General features: G+C 53.9%; 1 protein-coding gene across 2 annotated transcripts; it reads right to left on the minus strand.

Annotated features, from left to right (window-relative positions):
• Window positions 1–24: 24 nt before the first annotated feature.
• Window positions 25–14,086, minus strand: TRPV6 (transient receptor potential cation channel subfamily V member 6). 2 transcript variants are annotated; one of them, XM_061198835.1, is made up of 15 exons: window positions 13,811–14,086; window positions 6,538–6,635; window positions 6,253–6,375; window positions 5,738–5,875; window positions 5,395–5,493; window positions 5,078–5,253; window positions 4,427–4,573; window positions 4,106–4,318; window positions 3,715–3,801; window positions 3,538–3,614; window positions 3,126–3,291; window positions 2,695–2,761; window positions 2,075–2,343; window positions 929–1,035; window positions 25–619 (listed from the first exon to the last, which is right to left on the minus strand). In XM_061198835.1, exons 1-15 carry the CDS (start codon window positions 13,936–13,938, stop codon window positions 349–351), a joined length of 2,166 nt encoding a protein of 721 aa, XP_061054818.1. In that variant the 5' UTR covers window positions 13,939–14,086; the 3' UTR covers window positions 25–348. The 2 variants fall into 2 exon arrangements, with proteins under 2 accessions (XP_061054818.1, XP_061054817.1); XM_061198834.1 differs by having other exon boundaries at window positions 3,538–3,644.
• Window positions 14,087–19,347: the final 5,261 nt, after the last annotated feature.

Here is a 19,347-nt window from a genome sequence, read left to right on the forward strand (position 1 = left end):
TGCGCAAGGAGAGTAGGAAGGACTTTATTGGAAGGTAGGAGGTGTCTTCCCCCCGAGGCGGTACCCATCCCCTCATAACACCTTTCCCCAGCCTCCTCCGCCGTCTGCAGCTGTGACACCGGGGTGGAGCCCGAGGCAGCAAGCCTTTCTTAAAGTGCTTTGCTCAGACACTGCAGCCGCCAGGGTGGTTGAAGCTGGGTCCTTCTTCACGCTGGGCCCTGTGCTTACCGTGAGGCGTGGGCCTGCTCCTTGGTTTCCCTTTATTGTGTTCTACCCTCTGGACCTGGCCGATGAGAGGTCTAGGCTTTGTTTCTTGATGCCGCCGGGCACCAAGGTGGGCGGAGGCACTCAGATCTGGTACTCCCAACCCTCCCCGTCCTCCACAGCCCTGTTCACCGTCCCCCTCCGCTCTCTCCTCCGGGTCGCTTCCCGCAGCCTCCCCCAATTCATGCTGCTGCGGGAAGTACTTCGAGACACCGAGGGGGCAGGAAGGGACAGGTGGGGGCCGAAGGGGCCGCCCAGCCACCGTCCTTCCATGTCATCTTCAGAGCCTGGGTTGCAGAAGGCCTGCGCGTAGCGCCAGACGCGCTGCCGGTTGAGATCCTGTCTGTCTTCCACCCTGGGGGGAAGGAGGAGTTGATGGAAAGGCTGACCGACCCTGGACCAGCCCTTGTCTCCTGGCCCCGCCCAAGCCTACTGCTGGTGCCCTTTTCCCTTGTCCGCAGCCCGAGTGGGCACAGGGGCTGCCAGGCCTCGGGAAGCAGCACAGAGCCGAGTCCAGCAGCTCTAGGGATGCTTTCAGGGCCCAGAAACCTAGCAGGCCCCCTTCTCCCAGCAAGGCCTGAAGCCTAGGGAGCACACAGGCCTGCACAGGACCCCTGGGGGCAGGAGGTTGAGCAGAGGGGCGCCAGCCCCCGCTGTCACTCACCGCAGGAACCAACGGTCCCCCAGCCCGAACTTGCGCCCGCAGATCCCAGAGCGAGGCCACAGGCAGCGAGGCAGCTTCTTTTCCAGCATCACTGTGGTGGCCACGACCTGCGTGTGGGGACAGAAGAGGATGAAATCAGAGGCTGGGCGCGGACCAGGAGAGGAGAGGACGCCAGGCAGAGGGACACCAGTTGAGCAACATCTGGGAAACTCATGGTTTCCCAGAGGTGACAACACCCCTGAGCTGGGGATGGCAGCGTCAGCTTTGTCAGCCCTCTTCTGTGGGAGAGAGTGGATGGGCCTTGAGCCCTACAGCACTTCACCCGTGACCTGACATCCAGGTCAGGCTGGTCCTGCAGCAGGTGGGGAGACCTTGCTCCAAGGAGACAGGAAGGAGGGCAGAGCAAAGAGAAAGGGTCCGCAGGGCCAGAGAATATTTTGACCCTACAGATGTAAAGGCCACTTAGAAACACAAATGTCCTGCAGAGAAATCTCATATCATCAATACATTCGCAGGGAAGAAAATATTTTCATCAGCAAACCCTGTTTAGCCAGATTAGGGTTTTTTTTAACTCCATTTTCTACACAACACAGTTAGATGCCATCCAATTTGAGGGATTTCCATTTATTTTGCTGAAATTATTTTTGTTGAGATAAATTATTTTGTATTTTTAAATGATGATTTGATCCCGTTCGTTCTTTTGTCCCCATCACAATTAGCTGACTGAAGATAGTTTCTGCTATATAGGGAGTTTGTGTGGCATTATTTTTAACAGGTCCAATTTTTCTGGGTCAAATTTTGAAGACTTAAATATTGCCAGAAAGATGTGATACTCCAGCTTTTTTATTCAGTAACAAAATTTACTGAATGCTGTGGTAGCCGCTACTAAGCGTCATTTCTTGTTGATTATTCTAGAAAAGACAGATTTGACTTTTTGAGAAAACCGTGAGGAATTCTTTCCAGCTATTCCAGTACTGCTCAGTTGTATTGCTAATCCAGTTCTGTACACTTTGCATAACCTTTTGTACTGTGCGCTAACCGTCCAAACCTATGGTAGGGACAAAATATCCGGCCTCTGAGTTTGGCCCCGCCCTTGGCAGGAAGGGAATGACTTGCACTAACCCTCCCAGCCACCAGGGGGCTCACCTGGGCCCTCCAGAGCTCATCCCGCTCGTGGGCTACGCGCCAGTGCGTGTCGCCCATCATAGCGATGAGGAGGTTGAGCATGAGCAGAGCGGCGATGACGGCGAAGGCAGCGTAGGTGATGCTGTACATGAAGGGCAGGTCCACGTCGTAGTTGGCAGGGCCGTCGATGATGGTGAGGAACAGCTCGAAGGTGCTGAACAGCGCCATGGGGTAATTGTAGAAATGGCCCAGCTCGTTAGGGTCCTCTGTCTGGAAGATGATAAAGAAGGCTGCTCCGCCCCAGGGGGTGAGAGTTACATGTGAATAAACCATAGCCAGCTCTTTGCTGCCCATTTCAGTGCTGTTTTCCTTCCTCTCCAACGTCACCATCCCAGCCCTGCCTCACTCTGCACTTTGGGTTCTTTCATTCCCTTAGTTTCCACATGGCTCACCCTCCTGATCCCAAGAGCCACCGCCCCCTAACACTCCCGAGGGACAGCCCGTCCTTAGATCCTGCGGCCTCCTCTTACCTCTGCTTACCTTCCCACTTCCCCCCCCCCACCCCACCGCCAAGTTTATCCAGAGGTATTCTGTGCTGTCTAGTTTCCTCCAGCCCAGGGCGCCCATCTCAGACGATGTACCTGAGGCAAAGCCCAGGATGACCACAGCCATCAGCCAGCAGAATCTCATCAGATCGCCAAAAATCATCTAGACAGAGGGGAGGGAAGGGAGGACAGCTCCACATCAATCCCTTGAGCAAATGCCCCTTCCAGCCTCTAAGAGGTCTAACCCTGAGAAGTCTAACAGCTGCACCCCTCTCGCATAGGGTTGGCAAACTGGCCTGCTGGCCAAATCTACTTGGTCAGTTTCAGTTGGCCCTTGAACGAGAATTTTACGTGTTTAAAGGATTGAAAAAAATTTAAAAGGAGGAAGAGAAAAAAAGGAGAAGAAAATCAAACAGACTATATGTGGCTCTCCAAGCCTGAGACCTCTGTTATCTGGCCCTTCACAGAAATGTTTGCAGCCCCTGCTCTAGGACCTTTCTCTAGAAAGCTTGGGAGGTGGCACGGACCTTCTGGATCATGACGGTGAAGGGGCCCAGCATCTGGAATCCTCGGGCAAAGTACATGACGTTGCACCAGCCCAGCACCAGGGCGAAGGACATGGGCACCACCTCCCCGTTGGTGTTGGTGAGCCTCATCACCATGGTCACCAGCACCATGCAGGCATAGGTGATGCTGGTGGGAGAGCAGGGAGGGGGTGATGAGAGGGAGACTGGGATGATCCTGGGGATCCAAGAGCAAGAGGGTGATGGCAATGGTGCCCACACACTCAGGTTCAGCCTCCGTAAGCTCGATACACAGGGTCACACACACATCAGAGAGGGGCCTCTGGAACTGGGGTTCTCCAGAGGTCAGGGATCCAGGGAGTAAAACTGGAGCCTTGGTGAGGAAAGGGACGAGGGTGAGAGGAAGGAGGCTCACAAGAGGACGTGGAACGGTCCTCCAAGGATGGTCTGTCCAAAGAAGCGAGTGACCCCCACGCGGAAGATGTCTGGAATCTGGAGAGAGGCCAGGAAAACACAAAGGCCCTGTAGACTGAGGCTCGGGCTGGATCCCCGCGGCAGACAGCCTCACCCCCAGATCCCGACCACACCACACCTCTATGAGCAGAATGATCACAGCTCCAAAGACGGACACCAGCTCCCCCACCAGTCGGAGGTGATCCTCGGGGGTCACGTAGGCCTCCTGAGGGGAGAGACATGGTCAGAGGACTCGGGGCTTCCCTGCCTGCCCCTGGGTACAAGTCAGCGTCCCTTATCTAGGGTCACAAACCAGTCAGATTCTTTTTAACCTGTTAAGTTTGGCGCTCTCAAACTCTGCTCTTAGAGCATCGGTGTGTTTCTGTGTGCATGTATTTTGAATTTGTGCCTATGTATTTGAGACTTAAGCGAGGGAGAAATGTGGGTGGTAAGACAGGAACGTGATACACGTCTAAGAAAGGGCAGAGAGCTGGATCCTGCCCGAAGCTCTGCTGCTCCTAGGGTGTCACCTGAAGTAGCTTCTGCTGTAGGAGGGTGTTGTCCCGGGGGCCAGTTTGTTTGTCGGTCCTGGGATTGAGGGGGCGGTAGACACAGCACGTGGTAAAGCAGACCATGTACAGCAGGTATATGGCAGCCAGCATACAGAAGTATGGCCACCCGTATCTCTTCCACTTGAGGTTCACCAGCTCCTTCACTGGCGTCTGGTCCAGGATCTGGCGAGCCTGCAGCAGAACAAGAGAGCAAGCAGCTCAGAGACCCTGACTCCCCTCCCCCGTTGCTCCCTCCCCTGAAGACCACACCCCCTCCTCCCCCCTCCCTGTACCTCGTACCTCCCGCTTCTTGGAGGTGACGACAAGCTCCAGCAGGGATTGCTCCTCCCCTGAGGAGTCAATCTCCGTGAGATCGTAGAGAGTGGAGGTCAGCGGCCCGTACGTCCACTGGATGTACTTCCGTTTTTGCATCAGGTTTTGGAACATCTAAGGTTGGGGGTGGAGGGCAGGTGAGTGAGGCGGAGCAAGCAGAGGGGAGGGGACTGTCACAGGGTGTGGCTGGGAAGCTTGCCCAGAGCACAGCACCCCCGAAAGGGTGCTCGCTGTTCACTCAAGGACCACAGCCTAGCGGGCAAAAGAACCCATCTTCCTGCCAGCCTCCAAGTTCATCCTCTTCCCCCGTAACTCCCTCTAGAGCTTGCAAACGGGAGGTGAGAGGATGCAGGGCTGCTGCTCGTGGGCTGAAAGGACAGGAGGACGTGGGCATTTCAAACCACTCCAGGGTGGGATCTAGACCCTGTAAGTCCCCAACAACTCAGGGGAGAGAAAGTGGGCAAGAGAGACAGGGGCTGCGAGAGAAATTCCAATTGAAGCTGAAAACGGGACCTCAGCATCGGGGGATAGCTGGTGACATCTATTTCCTCAAAGGGCCAGAAACGTAAGATGAAGGTCAGGAGAAGGACACGGTGGGATTGGGGGAGGGTCCCTCACCATGGTGTTGCCCTCCACTCCAGCCAGCTTGAAGGGGGTGAGGCCCTGGTGATTGGGCACAAGATCCAGGGACTGCAGGTGGTCCCCACGCGCATCGTAGGACAGCAGCAGGTTGTACATCTGGCAGGCAAAGGTTTTGTTGGGCTGCAGGACGAGGATGTGCAGCACTGTGTTTCCTGGGGGAGGACGCGGGCTGTCACGCGGCCACTGGGACTAGAGTCCCTGATGCTCCCCATGACCCACCCCCCCCGGGTGGACCTGAGGGCTGTCCCGGCCCCTCCTCAGCAACCCAGCTCGCCCTCCAGCCCGGCTCTCACCCAGGGAGTCCTGGGCCCGGATGTCAGCGCCGTGCTCTATGAGCAGCCTCACGATCTCCTCGCTGCCCATGCAGGCCGCAAAGGACAAAGGGTGCTCCCCTGGGGTTGCAGAGGGCCCCGCGGCTTGAGAGTGCAGGCTGGGATGGGCAGTCTCTCCAGGGGACTGCCTCTCCCTCCCCACCTCTCAGCTCTGGGCCTGGGGACACTTGTCAGCAGAACCAGAGGCGGGGACGGTGCAGAGGGCGGACCCCTCCCAGCTTCCCCAGGCATGGAGCCTCCTCAGCCCTCCCTCCCTTTGCTCTTGCCCCCTCCCCATCCTCCCAGCCCTGGCCCTGGCTCTCACCAAAGGAGATGAGATTGTGGGGACCGGGGCAGAAATTGGAGCCTGTAACTCTTGCAGACACGTTGGCCCCATGGGCGAGCAGGGCTTTCACCAAGTTCACGTTCTGGTTCATGACGGCCATGTGCAGTGCCGTCTGACCTGGACAAGAGAGCTCTTGTCATGGGGTCTGTCACCAGGATCCTGCAGGGGGTCCCTCCCATATCTCCACAGGGTCCTCTTCACCAGGGCAGCCTTTCGCGGGGAGGATGGGGGGGGGTGGTTTGCTGGGCCTGGCAGGGTTCCCAGGGGATCCAGCTGCTGCCTGCCTCCTCCCACTCTAGGCCTTTCCATTTCAGGGGTTGGTGCTCGAATGAGCTGCACTGAGGATGCTGAGGAAGAAGGGACATGAAGAGGGGGATAAAGAGGAGGGGGGCTCGCATTCCCTCTCGGTTTCCCCAAATTATCCACCACCAAGACTGACCTGAAACATTGAGCTGGTCGCTCCTCCCTCCATCCCGAGCCCCTTGGCCTCTCACCTTCATACAGCTCAGAGGTAATGGGCTCATTGACCAGCTCCGGGACAGCCTCCATCAGCGCGATGGCGGCCTCCAGGTTGTCATAGAGGGCCGCCACGTGCAGTGCCGTCTCCCCCAGGGCTCCTGACATTGACAGAAAGAGTTGCATGGCTTTGCTGGAGCAGGGGAATTGGGACCGGAGAGATTTGGGGGCCCACAGCAGAAGGTCCTGGGGCTATACTGGCAGAAGGCTGGGGGAGGGGGAGCCGTGTGCACAGGGCTGACCCGGGAGGAGATGCTCCTTACCTTTCTGGTGGACATCGCAGGCTTCATACTTGAGCAGCTTGCTGAGAGCCTGGATATCGTTCTCTTTGGCAGCTGTGAGGAGAGGAGACTCCCAGATCCTACAAGGGAGGGGAGCACGTCCACTTGTGGAGCAAGGTCTATCATACCCCTCAGTGGCAACGAATTCCAAGGGTCTTCATCCAGAGAGGTGGGGCCGTTGTGGGGTGGGGGGGGAAGCGCTGCCTGATCTCTCTTTCTCTGACCCGTTAGTTAACCCAAAGCAACTTTTTCCCCTTTTAGCTTGTGTGGGAGAATGTCAGGAACTGCTTTCCTTTCCCCTGGGTGCTGTGACCAGGGTGTGTGTGTGTGATCTGTGCACCTGGGGTATAGAGGGAGGAGTTTCAGTTAAAATACTCATTCACCTCCTGACCTATTGACCTCTGGAGGAACCCTGTTTTAGCTTCACTCAAAGTCTTGAGATTACTCTCCAAGATAAGCTTTGTTTTCATGGGCTAAGGGTACAAGGAATTCCTTCCTCATATTTGTGGAGGAGGCTGACATGTGGAGTCTGGCAGCTTTTCCTCCTGTTGTGTCATGCTCCCCTTTTTAGACCTCGGCAAAGCCCTTTCATTCTGCCACTTTCCTTCCTACAACAACATATTTGGGGGTCAATCAAAAAGCAACCGTGGGTCCTTTTTTTCCTTCTGGCCCCTACATCAGATTACAGTCTCTCCCTACTTCCTATCTGCCTTTCACTTGTTTTAGGCAAAGAATCATCTTCTTTGGCTTTCCAGTTTTACACCTACAATGAACTAAAAAACCTTTTGTAATAGCAAAACTTACCCCAACTAAGATACATGGGGTCCCTTTTATTTAATTTTCTCTCCTGGCCCAGAACCACTTGGTCTTTCTACGGGAGTGAATGAAATAACACTATTTATCCATAGATGGCCAGTTATGTGAACAGGAGCTCATACACCGAAGAACCCATAGTAGCAGGAAATCGACTCCAAGAGCTGGGGGTGAGTGGGTGCTCAGGAGAGGAGGAAAGAGCACGACACGTGCATCTCCCTGAATGCTGGCCCCAGCTCCCCGCATCAGGCCACAGAGGCAGCCACCTGTCAGTTCAACATCTCTCTCCGTTCAGCCCCTGCCTCCTCATTCCTGATGGTGCTCATTAATCCACGTCTTCATTCTCTAGGGCAGGATTAGCAAAATATTCTCTTTCCCTACACCCTATTTACCCCAATCCATTCTTCTGGATGCTGCCAAGATACTCTCTCTAAACGGCAAATGCAACCACAGTTCACAAAAGTCTGATGGGTCCTTAAACACCCAGGAGAAGAAACTCAAAAATCCTCTACAGCCTTTGTGCAACTCCTTTTCCATGCTCTCTTCCTCTCGTTGGCCCTACACCCAGCATTTCAGCCTCACCACCCCAGGGCACACCATCCTCCCCATTCCTGGGCTATAACTCAACTCTCCTTCCACCTGGACTCTAATCCCCCACCCCGCCCTATTCACTCTCTATTCTGTGCTCGCAATGCCTGGGAATATGCCCAGCGTATGGCAGACACTCACTGCCACCATCTGTAGAAGGAGTGAATTGTAGCAATGCCAGAAGGTGGTTTGGCTTTACTGCCCTTCCTTATTATCTCCATCAGGCCACCCCCTAAGCCAATCTTAGGCAAACATATAATCTAAGTAAAAAATAGTATGCTTGGTATGTGCACACAGCTGCAAAACAAGTTTGTTACACCTTCCACCACACCCCACCCCCTCCACCATCACCACTACCTTTCCCAACAATTTGCCCAAAGCCCCCCTTTATAGATGTTGTAAAGCAAGCAGTATTCCCCAACACACACACACACACACACACACACACACACACACACACACACACACACACACACACCACACAGCAGGAAGTTTTCCACCCTCTCCTCTGGCCTTACTTTCATTTTAGCATTTTCACTGTGTTTTGTGATTAGCATCTGTCTCTTCCTCTACACTAGGGGCCCTTGAGGTCAGAGATCAGCCACTTTCTCATCTTTGTAAACTTTCTCTGCCCCCCTCCAATTAGCTTCTAGTTTTGTGCCCCATTTTGACTAAAGGTTAATGGCAAAGCTAGAAATAAGTCCAAGGGGGCTTCTGACCCAAGTGCAGAGTCTCCTCCCTGCTTCCTAAGACATGAGGGGGGAGGCTAGTCAGTGGCAGCCCCAAAGATGTCCCTCTTGGTCCTGACACATCTCTGATGCCCATTAATGTCTCTCACAAACCTCCAGCCCATATGTGTTCTGTTTCTGGCCTCTGATGACTGCCCTTCTGGCCTGGGAAGGGCAGGGAGCTATAGTTTGAATGGGGCTTGCCAGATTTACCAAATAAAAACATGAGGATGCTCAGTTAGAGCTGAATTTTAGATACACAGAAAATAAGTTTTTAATATAAGTATGTCTCATGCAATATGTGGGACACACTTATACTAACAACTTATTTGTAATCTGAAACTCAAATTCAACTCTGTCTTGTATTTTATCTGGAAACCCCAATCAGGTTTATGGAGACCTGGCCTTCTTTGGGTGGCAAACTCCAGAATCCAGCAAAAACGTAGGGCAGTGTCTGAATGGTTCCCAGGGAAGCAGGCAGAGGCATGATTTGCAATAGCACCACAGGGCCACAAGGGGGCAGCCGAGAAAGCCCTTGCTCGCATTCTTGGCAATAAGGCAGATCCCGCCCCACTCCAACCACCTGCCTACCCTTGTGCCCCATAAAAAAGGCACAAGATCAGACCCATCCAAAGATTCTTGTGCCTGGGAAATTAGTGTCTTCCAAAGCAACCCAGCACAGACGTTTAGATCTGGAGCAAAATCTACACATCTTCACCAGACACCTCCCTACGGCAGGAAGAAGAGACGATATTGCCAAAATGTCTTCTGATTTTAATGGTTAAATTATACTCACTCACTCCCAGGGGAGAGTTTCACTTTATTTAGTAGAATACTTAACATTACTACCAGAATCTCTTACTTACAAACAGTGATTTAGAGCAGTGGTCCTTAACCAGCGGTGATCCCCTGCCGCCTCCCAAGGAACTTGGCAAGGTCTGGAGACATTTTTGGTTGTCATGACTGCAGGAAGGGGTGCTACTGGCATCTAGCAGGCAGAGGGCAGGGACGCTGCTAAGCTTCTTACACAAGGCAGCCTCCCGTAACAGAGAATTATCTGCCCAACATGTCAAAAGTGCCAAGGTAGAGAAACCCTGACCTTGAGGTATAATTATTCATAATCTTTTTAAGAAAGTATTTTTCACATTAAATAGAGTAAGAAATTCCCTCTGTGTGTTTTCTTACAAATCATTAAATACTCAACTAAGAAAAAAAAGGTGAAGCCTTTCAAGCACCCACTGATTAAGTATTTAATAAAAGACTTAATAAAAGAAATTAGAGACCAGATCTGAAATTATAACGATATGAGAGGTGTTTCTGGAATTTAGGAATGTCTTATTTTGCTTGACAATTATAAAATTGAACGGTATGGTTCAATAATGGACTGGTAGAAATGCTACTATAGGATTTCTGGCATAAAGCCTAGCACACTTTCTATAGAGTAAATAAATCATTGATCTTCCCTCAGGGCTCCCTCTGGGCCCCAAGGATCTGTCACTCGCCTTCTCTCCCTGTCCCCTCAGCCCGTCCTCTCTGCCTCCATTCTTGTGGATACGTACACGTCTGTGTGTGCACTCACGTGTGGACCTGCACACGTGGGTGCCGTATGCACGAATGAAGTTTTATATTTGGTTGCTGGGAAACAAGGCAGGATCAAGAGTGTCTAGAGAAGAATTCAAATCTGAATTTTAGAGCTAGAAAGTCCCTAGAAACCTAGTCTAATCTGTTCATGTAATAGATGGAGAAAGAAGCCTGAAGTACCGAGGTGATTTGCCCAAACAAGTCAGAGGCAGCGCTGGGACTCCCAATGGCCATTTCTCTGTCCCTATTCTCTGTGTTAATCAGGATCTGAAGAGGGGTCAGAGGAGGTACAGGGGACTGGATCCACATGTGTGGGTCCCACTGGTTTCTCCAGGAGCCCCTCCCGGAGGAGCGTGCCAACTGGGCAGGGGAGGGCCACACCATCTAGAAGCCCTGAGTCTGGTTCCCTGGGTGGATCCAGCTCTGAGAGGAGGAAGCTCACAACCCCTCTAACTCCTGCCGTCACTGGAACTTGCCTTTTGACTTTCCTTATGTCCTTTTTAATCACAACAGTCCCATGGGTTAAACGTGCTTTTTAGCTTCCAAAGCAGCATCTCACATATTATCACGTTTGCCCTTTACAGCCCCGTGACACAGGCTGAATCATTCTCTCATTTTTCCGCTAAGGAAACCGAGGCAGCCAAGCCAAAGCCTTGCCAGAAGATCAGACAGAGTTTAAGGCAGAATGTTTGGCCAAGAACCTAGCCTCAGACTCTCACCACTCACTTATGTGGTTCTTCTCGTTTTATGGCTCTTCCCAATTTTTCTGGTGGTGGGGGGGAGGTTGGGGAGAGCAGCTGGTGCAGTGACCACAGGTGACGCCAAGAGCAGCCCTGAGTGGGGAGGAGGCGTGCCCTGGCCACTTGGGGCGACCTCCCTCCAGCTCAGGTTCTGGGCGATGGGATGAAGAAGCCAAAGCTCGGAAAAGTGGCTAATTCCAGATTCGGCCGCCTCTCTAGTTGCCAAAACCGCATCCTGCACGTGGTAGATGCACGCTCCTGCAGGGAGCGTTGCTGAGGCAGAGAGTCCTAATGTGCTGCAGGGTCCCAGCACTTCCTTTTGACAGACACGCCAGTTCACAGATATTAATACAGGGATCTATCTAAACAGAAAAGAACCCCCAGTGTTCCCTGCCTTTTGCCAACTAGTGGGAGGGTGACCATGCCAGCGAGGGGGTCAGGGGAGGGTCAGGTTAGGCAGACAGACCCTGGAAGCTGCTCAGCACACCCCACACCAACCAAAATCAGAGCCTGCACTGTCCTCCTCGAGGGTCCCATGATGCTTGTTCACAGCCTTCTTAGAACACTCGCTAAGCTCACTTTTAACCCAAGTCGATACCTACTGGTGTGTTTTGCCCATGAGAACGTGAGCTTCTTGAGAGCAGAGAATGTGTCGTGTTCATTTCTGCAAACCTAGCTGAGAGTTTTACACTCCATTGCGTCTCAGGAAATAAGACGATGCAAAGCTGAGAGAGATGATGCAGAGGAAATGAGAGAAAGTGACGGTTCAACTTGGATCCCAACAATATCCATTTAAGCAGAGGGAGCGGCGACGAAGACCCAAGAAGAGTCTACCAGAGAAAGAGGAATGCTGGGTTCCCCGTATTCCTGGAGAGACTGAATGGCTCCCTTCTCGCTGGACCACGCTCCACCCCCAACCCCGCCCAGAGCCCCCCTCTGCTCGCTCTGGGTCTGCCTCATTCCCAGGGGGTGGGGGGATGGTGACAGGCCCTTCTCACCTGGCCATGCTGTCCTCACTCACATGGTCAGCTCATGTGTGTCTAGCTGCCCACAAATCTTTCCTTAAGCTGGGTGATGGCACAGCCTTGGACGCTCCCCTTCCCGGCACTTTCAGGTCCTTCTGGGGAGCATCCACCCAGAGGGGAATCAATATCCCAGGATCCTGGTGTCCGGGAAGAGGGGGGTCAAAAAACTGTGGAATCAGACAGGGGAGATCAGGAAGGGGGGAGAATCCCTCCAAGTGGTGACATCAGGCCTTCCTAGCCCAGGCCTGCCAGAGGAAAGCCCACCAGAAGTTCCTAAGGGACAGGGGCAGAAAAGACAAGGGAAAGCAGCCGCGGGCTCCAGCCCGGGTCCTTCACTCTGTCTTTGCCACACATAGGCACACAGGGAGCCTCTGCCACCACTTCCAAGCCCCCAGGCCTTTCTGGGCTCCCGTCTGGCTCCCCCAGGCCCCAGGGTCCCGAGAGTGGGAAAGGGATGAATGGAACCAGTGATGGCCCGGTCTCCGACAACAATACCATACTGTTGCCTCAAGATGTCATCGACCAAACATGTGCTCAGCCCCCACTCTCCCAGGCCTGGGGGGAGAGAGGTGGGCAGCTGGTGTGAGAGCTGGGAAGCCAAAACTCAAAAAAGGAGCACATCTCCAACCCTGAATCCTTGAGCAAAAGACGGAAAACAGCAGGGCCTCCAGATAGCCCCCAGCCTCCCATCAGGCTCAGGCAGACCCCTGCGCTTGGAGATGGAGAAGGACCCTCAGACACAAACACTTGGGACCTTCCCCTTTGAATAGACATAATATCTGCCTTCTTAGGGACCCAGGAAAGTCCCAAGAGGAGGACTTCCTTCTAGCCTGCCAGCCCCTGGGTGGGGAGATCACAGAGACTCTGCAGAAGAAACCACACACTGGCATGGCCTCAAGCTTTCTCCCTGCCCCTCCTCTCCGGTTCCCAACTCTAAGCTGCCATGGAGGTGGGAGGAGTATCAGACGAGTTTAGGGCAGTTTCCAGGGGCTGGAAGCAACAAGTGAGATTTACTTCGGGCTCAAACTCTAGAGCCTCTCAAATTCCTCAACCTGCATTTGACAGTGAGTTCTAAGCACATCTGGAATTTGGGCCCGTTACCCATGCCCCTCTCCCTCCAGCAGAGGTAATAAATTTTAGGGCTGGGTCCCAGCTTTGTTGTCTCCATACCAACCCCCCTCTACCTGCCCCAAGAGTCTGACCCAGAGAAGGGCCTGGGTCAATGGCTGATGCAATAAATGCACAGGAATGATGATTAGCAAATTTTGTCTTCTTTTGTGGTTACTAGTGCCTGCAATTCCCTGTCTGCTCCATTCGTTCATTCATTCATTCCCACATGTGTACATATATGTGCTATGTGTTTCTGTCCGAGAGACTGTTCTAGGGGCAGGGGGTAGAGATATAAAGCACCTCCAGGCTGCAGGTCTATGATGCCATAAGCCTTCCCAGGCCCAGCAAGGTGCCTGGCCTTCCGGGAAGTACTCACAAGAGGCTTCCCTCATTGATTGGATCTTAAAGATAGCAAACACCTGTGTCACCCATGCCAGCCCCCTCCCCTTCCACCTGGCGTCCTGGGGAGCTAGCCCCACAGGCCAAGACCCCTGAGACAAAATGCTCCCAAGGAGTCAGGCCTGGAGGAAGTCTGCCCAGACAGAGGTGCCGAAAAAGGCTTGGGGCCGGGAGGGGGGTGGGTGGGGGGGGGCGGGGGGGGAAGCAGAGGGAGGAGGGGGAGGGGGTGGGGGGCAAGCCTGGGGTGTAGGGGGAGCAGCTTGAGGCTTACCTCTTCTGCTGCAGCAGGTTCTCATCATCTCGCCTCCGAGCCCATGACTCCTGTCTCTGGAACCACCTACGGAACTTTCTCCACAGGCAGAGAATGTGCCCCTTCTCCCTGGGCAGCGGCAACCCCATGGAGTGTAGGGCCGGCTCCTTGGGGGGCCTGGGGCCAAGGCCAGACCCCCTCCTGGACTCAGCCCTGGGGCCACATCAGCAGCCCCTAGGGCTGGCCCGCCCTCTCCCCTAGAGGTCCCGTCTAGGGCCTCCCAGGTGCACCAGCGGGACACAGAGGCCTCGGAGTTTGTTACACTTGGCAGAGCTGGGACTCCCGCCACTGGGGCTTCTCCGGCAGGAGCTCCTCCTGGAAGTAGCAGACACTCCCTCACTCCTCCCAAATTACCTGAGATTTAAAGAGACAGGCCAGCAGGTCTGCCTGCTGTCAGGGGCCTGGGTAAACTCCCTCTCCACCTGGGTCACTCCCCCTGCCCCCAGCCAGTGCAGGGAGGGGAGGCCTTCTGAGAGAATGGAGAGGCCTCCTTGGACTTTGGGACACCCGGTGACCTTTCATAGATAGGCCTGGACAGGTCAGTCTAGCCTGAGAGACTCGAGTCAGTGAGGGAGGAGAGGGAGGAATCAGGCAGGGCAGTGGGTTTGAGGGGCCCGCGGTCCCCAGTGAACACACCTTCCTCACAGGATCTCTTGGGCCTCCCGTCCTGGAGACATAGCTTTGCTTAATCTCTCGCCTGGCCCAGAATAGGGACATAAATACTGAAAACTCTCACTCCCCTCACCAACTTGTCCTGTAAGGGGCCAGACAGTAAATATTCTAGGCCTTGCAAGCTGCATACAGGCATAGGGAATCTGACACACATTCTTCTTTGTTTGTATAGCCCTTAAAAGACGTAAAATCCATTCTGAGCTCACGAACTAGGGCAAAAAATGACGCTGTGGGCAGGATGTGGCCTCCTGGACAGAGTTCGCAGACCCCTACTCCGGAATTCTAGACACTGTCCCCAACACGACACATAAGGAGTGGGCTGCCAAGTAACATACAGGACACTCAATTCAACTTGAATTTCAGATAAACAACAAAGAACTTTTTAGTATAAATATGCCCCAAATACTGCAAATGTTTTCTCTGGCAACCTCCAGTGGAGACAGCATTTATTCACCCACTACTGCCTGCCGGACCCTTAACTAAGTCTTCCCATGTCAACTCACATCGAACCTGTGAGGCAGGTATTATTATCGGCATTTTACCAATGGAAGAAAAAAAACGAAGCTCAAAGTGGTAAAGGAAATCACCCAAGGTCATAGAGCCCATTGTAGCAAAGGCCAGATTCAGCCCACTCCCCTGATGCCAAAACCCCCGTCTTTCTGCCCTACCACATTCCCTCACTGCAACTGGCACAGTCACACTGAAGAGTGATGACAGGAAGCACGGCCCATCCTGGTCCCACAGCACAGGACTCTGATGAGAGCAAGCTGGGAGCCCTAAGAAGATCCCCCTTCCCACTGGAAAGGAACGGAGGCCCTGGCTTCTGCCCAGCCCACGCGCGAGCCAGGGACCCGACGGCCTGGGCCTGCGGAGTGACAGGTATGTGTGGGTCACTCGCAGGCGTCAGAGCCTGTTTTTTCCTACCCGTCTCTGATTCAGAGAGCTGGAGGGTACAGCAAGGAGTGTGCGCGCGTGTGTGTGTGTGGTCTGTGCCTGTGTGTGCACCCGTGCACTGTGTGGAGGGGGAAGGGAAGCTTAGGTGCAGGGGTGGGGTGTCTCTGTGGGCGGGGGGAGGAGGGCCACCCTCAAATCTAAAGAGACAGCAGCACTTCTGTTCCTGCTGTTGGGCCCAAGCCCAGGCCACAGAGCCTGAGCAAACAGTGCCGACGATTAGCTGCTTTCCCCACCCACCCAGTGGTCAGTGGGTTCGGGCTGGGTGGGGGGAAGACGCTGGAACCCAAACCTTGAACCCAGGACCTTTGTGCCCATTAAGCCAGCGTGTGTCTGCCTGCCGACCCACCCACCTTCTCTGTCCTGCTGGGCTCCAGGCAAAGACCCCCATTCAGGATAAGGCGCTGAGGTATTAGTCATGGCGGGGAGGGGACCTCCAGGAGGACCCGGCAGCCACTGCCAACTTTCCTTTCCTTTCTCACCTCTCTCCACCTGGTGCTACCTTTGCAGGGTCACCAGGGCAGATGGGAAATCGACAACAGACTCAAAATAGGTGTGGAGGGCTGGGAGCCTCGGAGCTGCCGGAGGCTGAGTTCTCTCTTGGGGGCATGGTTCCTCCACCTGGCACAGCTGATATTGCTTGTTTGTTTTTAATATCTATTTATTTGTTCATTTGTTTATCTGTCTGTGCCAGGTCTCACTTGTGGCACATGGGATCTTCGTCGCGGCACGCGGGATCTAGTTCCCCGACTAGGGATCGAACCCGGGCCCCCTGCATTGGGAGCGCGGAGTCTTACCCACTGGACCGCCAGGGAAGTCCCCAGACTGATATTTTGGAACAAGTCATTGTGTAGCGGGGGGCGGTCCTGCACATTGGAGGATGTTTAGCCACCACTCACGGGTGACAGCAGCACCCCTGCCCCTCCGCTCAGCTGTGATCATCAAAAGTGGCTTTAGGCATTGCCTGAGGTCCCCCAGGGAGCAAAGTACTCTCTCCCTTGAGAACAACTGATTTAGGGCCCAAAAGTGTTTGCATATAATTTTTTCTGGTTTTGTCCCTGTGTTTGCTCCACGTTTTTCTGTGTTTCCCTCTGGTTTTCCTCTCTCACTGCTTCTGTCTCTCTGCAATTGTATCTGTTCCCTTGGTCTCTGTGATGGAGAGTGTGGGGTGTGTGTGCGTGTGTGTGCATGTGGTGTATGCTCTGGGGTGGGTGTATGTCTGTGGCCATGACTCTGAGTGGTCTCTCTGTGGAACCCTGGGTTTCTTTCTCTTGATCTCCACCCCTGTGTTTGTTTCCCTGTCCAGCTTACTGTGTCACCCCATCCCTGCTCCCTGCGTCCTCTTGCGGGGTCTCTCCTTAGCTGGGCTGTTAAGCGCAGGGCTGGCTGGACAGGCCAAGAGGCTGCAAGGATGGAGCCAGGCCGGGGCACTGAGGTCAAAGCCACCTCTCACTCAGCTTGGCGTTTGTTCCAGTCACTGGGTTCACAAGCCCTTGTGTGCCAGTTCATAAAGCCTGCATGGCAGCAGATGATAGGTCAGCGGGTGAACACACACGCACACACGCGCACACACACACACACACACACACGTCACAAGCTCCGCCCAGGGGCTCAGCCAGGATGCTGTTCTGCTTTGGTGTCTAAATGGGAGCCAGGCAAGCTGGGCTCTAGAGCTGGATTTCTGGCCACCTGGATGGTAGTTTGTGCTAAAAACCCTCCAAGGTCCTTTTCAACTCAAACATCCTATGATTCTGAAGAAACATGAGTCATGTGGGGTCGTTTGTGTTTGCATATGTGTCTGTTTCCTAGCATCCTCATAATTGTCTGTAGATTTTAAAGTTCCTAGGCATTGGCCCTCCTAGACCCTTACCCCGTTGCACAAGGTGCCAAAAGGGCACAGATGGCCGTATGGATGTGAGCACCCTCCTCTCCCCCTGTCTATTTCTCTCCACCGCCGGTCAGTTCTCCCCCTCCCACCCCACCTCTGCAGGAAGATCCGATCAGCCTTGAGAGCTCTCACTTGGTTTCCAACCTCCTCCCACCCCTCAATGATTCTGAACATCTTGTTTCCTAAATCACCCATCCAGGAGGTGACAGGGAAGGGGGTGGGTGCTGGTTTGGGGAGAAGCAGGTACTGGCTCTCCTGGTTTGTGAGAGGCTTGACGCTTTAGAGGGAGCCCCGCGGAGCTCTGACCCGACCCTAACTCTCTCTCGAGGTCTCTGCAGGCTGGGGTCAGGACTCGTAGTCCTAGCGTAGCCCCTCTGCAGACACGGCAGGGTGCAGAAGTGTGTCCAGAGCCTTCCCAGGGCAGAGCCTCTGGTCCTGCTGGCCAGGCTTCCTAGAGCCTCTTTTTCCTCCCTCTCTTCCTGCTCAGACCCCAAGGCCTCTCCCTTCCACAGCCAGACCCCTCTGCTCTGCCGTCTCCCTCCATCTGCTTTTACCCACCTTACCTGATCAGAGGCACTCTGCTTGCAGACCCGGAAGTCAACCAGGAACGCAGCTGCTGAAGCGTGCACAGCTCCCAAAGGACTTTCCAAATATGCCCAAGGGAGCCTGGCTTCTGGAAGAGGCACAGAGGGAGCAACTGATACGTAATCAGAACAGCTGCGTTCCAGCTCCATTTTCGCCAGAAATCACGGTGGGACCTCGGCCCCATCACCTTTTAGTGTCCTGATCTGCAAAAATAAGGACTCTTAAGTTCTTAAGATTTCCTGTTCCTTTCAACACTCTCTGCTCCCCGAGGCGGCCCACCTCAGCTTCCACATGCAGAGAGGATGGAGGTCCAAAGGGACCCCTTATCAGAAAGGGCTCTTATCTCTCGGGTGAGATCTGTCTGACTCTGAATCACAGGGGCAGGTGCTCCACCGAGCAGAGAGGAGAGAGGGAAGGGAGGGAGAACACGGGCACACGTGGCTTCTGATCATCCTCTAGCCTTATACGTTTCAGGATCCTGTGGTCCTGAGTGGGGAGAGGGTGAAGCTCCCCCACCATGGGGATTCCTAGGGCTCCGGACAGCCAGCCAGAGCTCGGGCTGGGGACCAGGTGTGCGGTCCTCCTGACCAGGCAAGTGTGGCTGGCTCTCCCCTCGACTCCACTCCGCTCTGGGCAGTGTCCCTGGACACCGGGCTCGGGGCGTGTGGGAAGGGAGTCTTGAGGCCACTAAGCCTCAGGGAAACAGCAACGGTTTGGCGTTCAAGAGACAGGATCTAGCCATTATCTCGAATCGGATCATTGCTATTAAAACTCCAAGCCCATGGGAGATTGGCATTGACATATACACAGTACTATACATGAAATAGATAACTAATAAGAACCTACTGTATAGCACAGCGAACTCCACTCAATACTCTGTAATGACCTATATGGGAAAAGAATCTAAAAAAGAGTGGATATATGTATATGTATAACTGATTCACTTTGCTGTACAGCAGAAACGAACACAACAGTGTAAATCAGCTCTACTCCAACAAAAATTCAAAACCAAGACAAAACAACAACAACAACAACAAAAAAACCCCAAGCCCAAAGCAAAACCCTTTTCCAAAAGCAGGTGTGCAAACCGTAGCCTTTCTAGCAGCCCTGCAGTGGCAGCATTTTATTGGCAATCTCCCCCCAGTTTGTCCCCACCTGCACTTTTTAGTCTCTCTCTCCCCCCGCAAACAAACTCAGTGAAACAGCAAACGGGGTGATGATAAGAATGCTCAGATTCTACTTATTTAGCCCAAGCACTCACCCAAACACTCCACCACCCCTGTCATAAAAACCAAGCGAAAATGCCAGACCTGTTATACGAGCAGCGACAGTACTTGCAGGTTGGGGAGGAACGGTGGGAGCAGGCAGGCACGCTGGGTCTGAGGGTCGGGGAGCAGGGGTG

This window comes from Eubalaena glacialis, chromosome 8 (assembly GCF_028564815.1).
Source record: "Eubalaena glacialis isolate mEubGla1 chromosome 8, mEubGla1.1.hap2.+ XY, whole genome shotgun sequence".
Taxonomy (NCBI): domain Eukaryota; kingdom Metazoa; phylum Chordata; class Mammalia; order Artiodactyla; family Balaenidae; genus Eubalaena; species Eubalaena glacialis.